General features: G+C 43.6%; 1 protein-coding gene across 1 annotated transcript; it reads left to right on the top strand.

Annotated features, from left to right (window-relative positions):
- Positions 1-2,573: 2,573 nt before the first annotated feature.
- LOC110129957 (DDB1- and CUL4-associated factor 12-like protein 2) lies at positions 2,574-4,768 on the top strand. The gene has a single exon (XM_020881660.2). It carries the CDS (start codon positions 2,850-2,852, stop codon positions 4,239-4,241), a length of 1,392 nt encoding a protein of 463 aa, XP_020737319.2. The 5' UTR covers positions 2,574-2,849; the 3' UTR covers positions 4,242-4,768.
- Positions 4,769-9,849: the final 5,081 nt, after the last annotated feature.

Genomic DNA, 9,849 nt, shown 5'->3' with positions numbered 1-9,849 from the left:
AGTAAGAATTGACAAGATGTTGTCGTACATACAGTGGCTCTCACAGGTAACAAAATGTAATGGAGACCCTGATACTCAGAAGGCTATGCAGACATCTGAAATTTTATCTTCAGGCCTTTATATCTACTGCTTTAACAGTAAATGCACTTTAACAATAAATGTGTGTAAACTTATATATTACCAGACATTGTGTTTTCCAAAAACTGGAAGCAATCAAATGTAAATAAAGGTTCAATTTTGTAAGCTAAACAAAACTGTATATCTCTCAACATAACTTGGCTCTGGTCTGGAAGCTTTACATCTTGAAGTGAAAAAGCTCAAAGAAATCTGATAGTATAGACATAAATAAAATGTGTTTCATGTACTCGAGATGAAATTAACACACCTCGTTTACCAATACAAAATAGTAATCTGTACATTGTCTAAAAACACATCACTATACATAAATATTGCATATTTATATTATCAAAAAAGTAGAGAGACATAATACTAGGACTATTTATATGGGCGTTATTTTTACCAAACAAAAACCAAACAAATGTAGGCATATATTATTACATTTTATAAATATTATTTTAAAAGAATTTGTCAAAGAAAAAGTGCTTCAGACATTCTATTTTTGCCTTTAAATATCCTATGAAAAATGTAATACATAATTTTCATTCAATATTTATTCATGCATTTTAGAAATTATGGCTGTCTTTCGAAAGTGCACAAGATGCAACAACGGTAAAATTTCCATGATGGGGTAGTTGGCATGGTTTTTAAAGGGACAGAAATAGAAAAACTGTATTTATAAAATAATGAGTAGTTGTTATTTACTCCAAGTAAAAGCCTTGGAGTCAGACAGGGATTCACAATCTAACTTTTCCATTTACAAGCTGTATGACCATGAGGGAGTCATCATTACTCTTTCTGGGCCTCAGTTCTCTCATTTTAAATTATGGCTATAAAAATAGAACCTGCCTCACAAAGTTACTGTGAGACCAAATGCACATAAAACATTTGAAGTGTTTAGCACAGCCCTCCAGTGCATGACACAAAACACTCTCAATAAATGATAGCTGTTATAAGAATTACTTTTACAGTTGAAATATATCTGTATTTATCTACATATATGTGTGTATACATATATATGTATGTGTGTGTGTGTATATATATATATATATATATATATGTACACTTTCCAAAATGTTCAGCCTATTTTGTTCTACCACAACAGGAAAAAGTATGCCATGAAATCTTATTGTATAATATCCATTTTTATGAGGTGGAATAAGAAAAAAAAAGCATTATGGCATTATGGTAGGTTAAGTTAAAGGAATTTGCAATCAGTTATTCTCTAGTGATGTCAGTTCTAACTATGAAGTTGTCAGCACTCTTTTCATTGTCAGGTCTCTCCCTATCTACCATCCTCACCCACATCCTGATATAGCATTAAACATGGAGAGGAATATGGGGGAGGAGTGGGCACTGTGACTTTCCAGTTGTGACCACTCCAAGTTGGAGTGGTGGGAAAGATCCACGGTCTATAGTTAATTCACTTCCCTTCCCCAAATGCACCCACTGAGCAAACACGGCTTCAGATAAGATTGGGGTGCGTGCAGAGTTGGTTTCGGCCACCAGCCACGTGTATCTCTGCATAATTGAGCATGCCTGGACATATTGCTAAACCCATGCTCTGAATTCCTGCTCTCCACCATTGTGTCTATGTGGTTTTATCCTTCTGGAAAGTTCTTCATTATCTGTGCTTCTGGAAATCCTGTGTATCCCTCAGGCCCTGCCTCAACTTCCCACCAAGCCTCTCACACATGACACGTCTCCGCCTGGGATCCCCCATCCTGAAGCTTCACTCTCGACCACAAGACCCTAACCCCCGCCCCCTAGGCGGGAAGTGGAGCCTGGGGAATTACATTTGGAATGCACCCCTGAAAGATGCTGGTGCCAGAGCTCAGGGAACTCAATTTGAGAACCATGGCGGTGGGGTGGGGGTGGGGAATCGGTTGAACATTTTTAACAGATTTCGGTAGAGTGGTCAAACAAGAGGGGCCACAGACAGCCCTGATGTGGAGGGTCCTTTGCCTCTGCCAAAGACCACCATCCCTGGTCAAGTTCACTAACTGCAGCAAAGACGTTCCACAAATCGCACCAACTGCACATTTGTTTCTTCGACAGATAACTTTCAGCGCTCCTTCTAGCCTCATACTTGACTGTACTTCAGCTTTCAGAACTATTTCAGTAAGGATTTTATGAAGGTTAGTTGGTTGTTACCGTCCTGAGGGTCGTGAAACTCCCCAAGTAGGCGATCGGGGGCTTGGGCAGGCGTATTAAATGTGTCCGCTCAGAGACCGCTAGAGAATCCCAGAGCACTGGTCCCGGGTGAGTCTTCCTCGGCTGCTCCATCCACCCCTCCCTCCTACCCTCTTCCGACCCCTCCCTCCTGCCCCCTCTTCCGACCCCTCCCAGCCGGGCGCGTGCTACCCAGCCCCCCACTCCCGCCCCTCCCGCCGCCTCCGCCCCCTCGCGCTCGCCCCCCACGGAGTCCTCGTCCCACGTCGACTTCGCTCCCGCAGCCCTCGCCGCCGGCCGCACTTCCCGCCCTCGCCTGGATCCGTGTCGCCGCCGCCCTGGCTGCCGCACGCCGCCCCGGGCTCCGCTCGTCCGTCCGCCTCTCCTCGCCGGGCCCGCCAGCCCTCGCCTCCGCCTCCGCCTCCGCCTCCGCCGCGCCCGGGGCTCGGTCGGCTCCGCGCCCCTGGCCGCCCGGGCCCCCCGCCGACTCCACCGCTACCACGGCCAACCCGGGAGCCACGCGCCGCCGCCGCGCCGCCTCCACCCGCCCGCCGCCCGGCATGGCCCCGCAGCAAACAGGTAGCAGGAAGCGGAAAGCGCCCGCGCTCCAGGAGGCCGCCGCGGGCTCGTCGTCTCAGGGCTCCGCGGGGGTGGACGGGGACGGACCGCTGCCGCCCAAGAAGCCCAGGCGGCCGGCGGTGCAGCGCTCGCTGGTGAACTACCTGAAGGGGCGCGAGGTGGGCGCGCGGGGCCGCGCCGGGTTCCCGGGCTTCGATAGCGAGCTGCGTGGCTTCGCGGTGCAGAAGCTGCCAGAGCTGCTGCGGGAGCGAGAGCTGCCCTTGGGCACCCTCAACAAGGTGTTCGCGTCGCAGTGGCTGAGCGCCAGGCAGGTGGTGTGCGGTACCAAGTGCAACACGCTCTTCGTGGTGGACGTGCAGTCGGGCCACATAACGCGCATCCCCCTCATGCGGGATCGCGGGCCCCCGCCGGCCCGCGCCCAGCCGGGCTGCGGCATCCATGATATCCAGCTGAATCCCTCCAAGACGCTGCTGGCCACCGGGGGCGAGAACCCCAACAGCCTGGCCGTCTACCAGTTGCCAACGCTGGATCCCCTGTGCCTGGGCGACCGCCGCGGCCACAAAGACTGGATCTTTGCCATCGCCTGGATGAGCGACACGGTGGCCGTGAGCGGCTCCCGCGACGGCACCTTGGCACTCTGGAAGATAGACCCCGACGTATTCCAGGGCAGCATCGCCTGGCACAACGACTCAGGGTTCCCCGTGTACGCCCACATCCGTCCCTGGGATGTGGAGAACATCCCGAGAGCCAGCACTAACCCCAGTAACCGCAAGGTGAGGGCCCTGGCCTTCAGTGCCAAGAACCAGGAGCTGGGAGCCGTGTCCCTGGACGGCTACTTCCACCTGTGGAAAGCCCGGAATACCCTGTCCAGGCTGCTGTCCATCAGGCTGCCTTACTGCCGAGAGAATGTGTGCCTGACCTACTGCGATGAGGTGTCCCTGTATGCGGTGGGCTCCCAGTCCCACGTCTCTTTCCTGGATCCACGGCAGCGCCAGCAGAAGATTCGGCCCCTGTGCTCCCGCGAGGGCGGCACGGGTGTGCGTTCCCTGAGCTTCTATGAGCACATCATCACCGTGGGCACCGGCCAAGGCTCTCTGCTCTTCTACGACGTCCGCGCCCAGAAGTTCCTGGAGGCGAGGGCCGAGGCCAGCCTGTACCCCTCTCTGAGGCACGTAGGGAGGAAGCTCAAGCTGACCTGTGGCAGAGGCTGGCTTAACCATGATGACCTGTGGGTGAACTACTTCGGTGGCATCGATGAGCTGCCCAATGCGCTGTATACCCACTGCTACAACTGGCCGGAGATGAAGCTCTTCGTCGCTGGCGGCCCTCTCCCTTCGGGCCTCCATGGGAACTACGCAGGCCTCTGGAGCTAAGGATGGCCGCCCTGTCCTCAAAGTGCCCAGATTTACCTTCCAATCCCCTCCCACTTTCCTCCTTCACTCTGTGTTTGTACTTTTGACTCTGTGTGGCTTTTATCTTCCAGGGGAAAGGGGTCCAGTTTACCTCTGCTTAGATTATTAGGCTAAGAGAGAGAAGGCAAAAGTGGTCTCTTGGGCAATCAACACTTGGCTTTAAAATTTTTCTGCACTTCCTCCAACCACTGTCTCTTTTGCCTCTCACACAGAATTTTGGCTAATCCTTAATTGTGTTCTCATTGAATGATTCACACATGCTTTCTCTTGGCTCACACAGTTACGGTTCCTACTATAATTCACTACTTTAGTTTTATCAATGTTTCAGTAGTAACTTCAGGTCTTTTACACATTTCAGATATACTGTATTTCTGGGAAATGTGTGCTGCAAAGTGTCTTTTGGGCTGATCCGAGGAACTACCCATTATATAACAGAGCAGGTTTATAGCCCTACTCCAATTAGAAAGTGCATTTCAAGTTCTAGATTGTTACCATTTGGGGTAAGTTTCATTTGGATGTTGGAAATTCAGTATTTGTTGTTTGTACATTGTTGGTGTATAAAATACTTTAAAATATGTTCTCTTTGTTAAGAAATCTTATAATAATGTTCATCCTATTAGTCACAATTTTGGTTGTTTAGTAAAAAATTTAAGCATCAGTACCCCCCAGGCCCTCAGTCTTCTTGTCTAAATCTGCTATAATATGGCCTGCTTACTTGGGTAGTATTTATGCTACAAATTTTAGAGCTAATCAGAACTGGCCTCTATGTGCCAGGACAATCAGGGAGGTACTTTTTGGGGTGAATATTTCTTTTCCTTTCAGGTAACACTATCCAGGCAGCCATTTACAGAGAAAGCTGACTTGTGCTCTATGTAGGTGTTGTTGACCATTTTTTATTGTATATGTGCATAAGCCTTTTATCTGGTTTGAGTGTGGTGTACTGCGGGAAATAAAGTATGTTCAGCATTTTGGCAATTAAGTGCTAGACTAAAGTTTCTGAATGCTTAAACATATACTTTATTTTTTCTTAATTGTCCTTCTAGGAATATATTAAAGTCAAAATCTTCCAGAAGAAAAACAAGGTGAAATATCACCTATGCACCTAGTACTCTGTATGTTTGTTTTTGACAAGCAAACTTACGCTATTATCATGGGTTAAAAGATTCACTGACATCTTGAATACCTTCAGTTCAGTTGCTCAGTCATGTCCGACTCCTTGCAACCCCATGGACTGCAGCACACCAGTCTTGAATACCTTATCTAAATATGTTTGCTACCTGTTAGGACAGTTAGGTGTCTTCTGTTTTCAAGATGATTTAACACACTGGTTTTCATTTACATGACCAAACATATTGTGCTCACAATCACCTACTCACATATACCATGTACTTGGGTATGTGTATATGTTACTTCCCATGTGAGAAAAAAGCATAAATATATGACATTTTACGCATGCAGATATTTCATATATTTTATTTTTTATTTTTTTTTATAATTTTTTTTTCTCTTTTTTTTTTTTTTTTACATGTATTCCCCATCCCAGTCCCCCCTCCCACCTCCCTCTCCACCCAATCCCTCTGGGTCTTCCCAGTGCACCAGGCCTGAGCACTTGTCTCATGCACCCAACCTGGGCTGGTGATCTGAATATATTTTAAACTACATCTATCAAGACCTCCCACATTTTGTTTTAACTTAAGTAACACATGAACATGAAAAAAGAATCATACTTTATGAAAGTGTATAGTGAAAATTTAGTCTCATACCCCAAGTTCCCTGATTTGCCTCTGGGTCAGAAGAGTACATCTTGTGCTTCTGTCTGTTTACAGATAGTCTACATATATACATTGTGTGTGTGTGTGTGTGTGTGTGTGTGTGAAAGTGTATACATATGTGTGTATGCAATTTTTATACAAATGATAACGTGTTTTATATACCTGTGCCTTTTTTATAACCAAACCTTAAAGATTTTCTCTCATACATATCTACCTAATTCATTTTAATTGTATAGTATTTCCTAAAATATGGTTGGGGCATATTTTATTTCTTCATAACATTTTTGATGAGCATTTATATTGGTTCTGATTTTGTTACTATGAACTGTTTTATAGTAATTACTTAGGTGCATACATCTTTATGCACATGTGAAAGTATATCTGCAGGATAAATTCCTAGAAGTGGAATTGCTGGGTCAATTTTGTATTTAATAGCCATTGCCAAATTACCCTCCAAAAGGGTCCTACCAACTTAATCTCCCATAAGTAATGTATACACGCCTGATTCACCACACTCTTGCCAACACTGTGTCATCAAATTCTGCACTCCTTGCCAATCAGATATCCACTTAATCTTGATCCTTTGTTTCTAAGCCACTGTGGCCGAGTTAATTAGATTTGTGGTCAGAGTACCAAGTAGGTTCTGAAACAAAGATCAAGAATGTGAGGAAATGAAGGCAAACAATAAAAATACTGTCAAACCAAAGGCAGAGAACACCTGCAGTTCAGGTTCACGTATCTGCAGATGGATTACCTGAGACTACATTTCTTAAATGCTCAGCTGGACCTAACAGGGTTTCCTGCTTTATTGTACCCTGGCTTCACTTGGATTCAGTGCATCACATGTTACTGAAGAAAATCCAAGGAGATGATGAGAGCCTGCACTAGGATATTTGAGTTAAGTGTGGAGAGGGAGGGAGGTATTAGAAAAAAATGAGGGGAAAATTAAGTGAACAAGCAGTATTTGGTATTTCACTTGAAGGGTGAATAAAGCCAGAGGATTTAGGTGGGCTCTAAGACTCTGGGATTGAATGTCAGTGAATAGTGGCAACAGTTGAATATAGAAAATAGAGCCACAGAGGATATGTGTGGAGGGTGATTAACTCAACTGGGGACATGTGGAATTTGCGGTGCCTTTGTGGCAACTTGAGAACATACCCAGTAAAGAACTGGCTACATATTCCAGAATGAGATTTCTCACTGCTGGAAAGGTGAGTGATAGGAAATGCTGGGAAACTCTCCCTTTTAGGGGCAAGCAGAATAGAAAAGCCTTTAAAAGAGGGGGTGGGTAGGGCAGAATATAAAATAGAAGAGGCTTATTTTACCCGCATGCAAGGATGTTGTCAGCATGAGACAACACACATTTCTAATTATTTTATAATTATAATAATTTTTATTATCCACCTCAGTCAAAAAGGGCAGTTTTTTTCTCTCAGATATCATCCCTAAATATTTGCCCCAGGATCTCACATTGGTCCACTAATGAAGCTTTATCTTTGGTCAACTGCTGGTACCCTCTTGGAGGATGAAAAGTCAGACTTTGGTCACAAAGCAGGACTTCACAGTGTTGCTGTACCACTTAACCTGCTGGTCTGAGATGTCTCCAGCACTGTCAACAGCCTGCTGGCACTGGAAGGCTGGCACACATGCCGAAGCCCTGGCAGCCTCACAGAGGTGCAGTATCTCAGCTGCTACTGGCCCGTGTTTGAGTTCCTGCTTCGGCGCCACAGGTGCAGGGCTCTGCCACTTTTCCAAGGCTACCAAAGGACACGAGGTATCCAGTGGAGGATGCTCGTTTCCTCGGAATTAAAATCACAAAAGCACACACAGAGAATTTAGAGTGAAGAAGAAACAACCACAAGCACAGATCTATTTATAAGGTGTGCGTGCATGCTTAGTTGCTCAGTCGTGTCCGACTCTTTGCCACCCTATGGGCTGTAGCCAGGTAACTGTAAAATCTGAGTGAAGAAATTCCCGGAAGATACAAATAACTAAACTTTTTCCAAGAATAGATAAGAGCAGACCATTAACTCTAGAAAACTCTGAATGCTACTTGTTTATGTACTTGCCTTTCCTCTCAGAAAATCACACATATAAACATATAATTATAAACATGTAATAGGCATGCTAACCCTGATGCTCTCACAAAGAAATGATTTCACATTGTGAAGGAATATTTCATTTTGAGCCACTTTCAGAACCCAAAGAGAAAAGTTTCATTTTTTCTATAGGAGGGCAGCATAATATTGATTTAAAACTTTACTAAAATTGCACAAAATTAGAAAAGACTAGTTTTACATATATAGATAAATAAATGCAATGTGTTTTTCAAATATAGTGAATTTAACCCATCAGTGTATTAAAGGGAAACCATACCATGCAAAGTGAAGCTAATTCTTGAATGCAAAGAGTGTTGCACTATTGAGAAGTCTATTATTTCAATGTATCATGTTAACACATCAAAAAGACACATGATCATGTTAATAAATTCTAATAAATAATAAAACCCTACTACAATTCTGATAAAGTCCTTATTAAAGTATGAAGAAATATAGTCTTCATATGGTGAGTGTGTTCATGTGCTGTGTTTCAAACCTGAACCACAGTCCTCTTTAGTGATACAACATTGACTAAAATTAAATAGAACAATAAAATTCCTCACACAGGAATTCCTATGAAAGTAAGGAACAAAACAAGGATTCTAAAAATCACCACCAGTATTATAAAAATTCTAGATGTGGCAGTTTTTAAAGATAGGAAAATGAAAGATAAATATTGGAAGAGAAAGAAATTATAATTACTGGCAGATGATATGACTAAAAAAAAATAGAAATCCAAAAGAACATTGATAGCAAGAGTGATTTTTGAAATGGCAAGCATGGTTGGAGGACTGTCCATGGATATGCTTGGCTAGTTAGATTGTTCTCCAAATGATGGAATACTAGAGAGCTGTTAAAGTTCTGGAGTTGATTATTTACTGACATGGAGAAGTAGCCTTGATAATGTTAGATGAAATAAGTAAATTGCAAACCAGAGGCATACTATAATCCCATCTTTGTTTAAAATTAGGAGAGGGAAGATGAAAGGAATAAGCATACATTATATATAAGAATATATATAAAAGAGTTAACTGTATGTCTCTAAGACATGGTATAATATGGGACTTTTTTTCTTATTTTATATATTTATGTAATGTTTGAGTAGTTTGTACTGACACTGATTTCTTTAGTAAACATAAGGGGAGAAAAACAATGAAGACATATTTTAAAAGGCCTGGTTGGGGAAGAGAGGAAAAGAAGAAAGCAATGATAATGGTGCTCAGAGCAGAAAGAAGCTAAAGATGAGACAAATACATTTTCATGGAATATAATATGGGAGTCCATGGAGACCTTTTGCCAGAAGAGTTGCGATAGCAATCAACTGAGTATTTTCCACGAAGGATAAAGGTTTCTGTGTGTCTCACAATTGACCATGGGATCTTTGGTCCCATTAACACCTGACAGACTGTGGTTTTCTGTTTATTTCGTTTCATCTCCTCAAACCAGTTGATTTTGAACAAGTAGTGTGAGAGTTACATAGGTACTACCTCACAGTGTCTGCAGAATAGTGATGTGAACATTCTTGATTCAGATGCGAAGGTGATATGACCTAGCACCTACCAGTTTCAAGAATCTGTGTTGTACTTTAGCCTTTCCTGGTTGAAGTTTTAATATGTTATAATAATAATTGTAATATATATGGACTATATATACATATATATGTGTGTGTGTATATATATAAAATTCATAGCCAGAGGC

Source organism: Odocoileus virginianus, unplaced genomic scaffold, assembly GCF_023699985.2.
Source record: "Odocoileus virginianus isolate 20LAN1187 ecotype Illinois unplaced genomic scaffold, Ovbor_1.2 Unplaced_Scaffold_2, whole genome shotgun sequence".
Classification (NCBI taxonomy): Eukaryota; Metazoa; Chordata; class Mammalia; order Artiodactyla; family Cervidae; genus Odocoileus; species Odocoileus virginianus.
This window is presented reverse-complemented; position numbering and strand designations above follow the sequence as displayed.

Coding starts and splice junctions, on each gene's coding strand:
- LOC110129957 (XM_020881660.2), top strand. CDS start 2,850: ATGGCCCCGCAGCAAACAGGTAGCAGGAAGCGGAAAGCGCCCGCGCTC.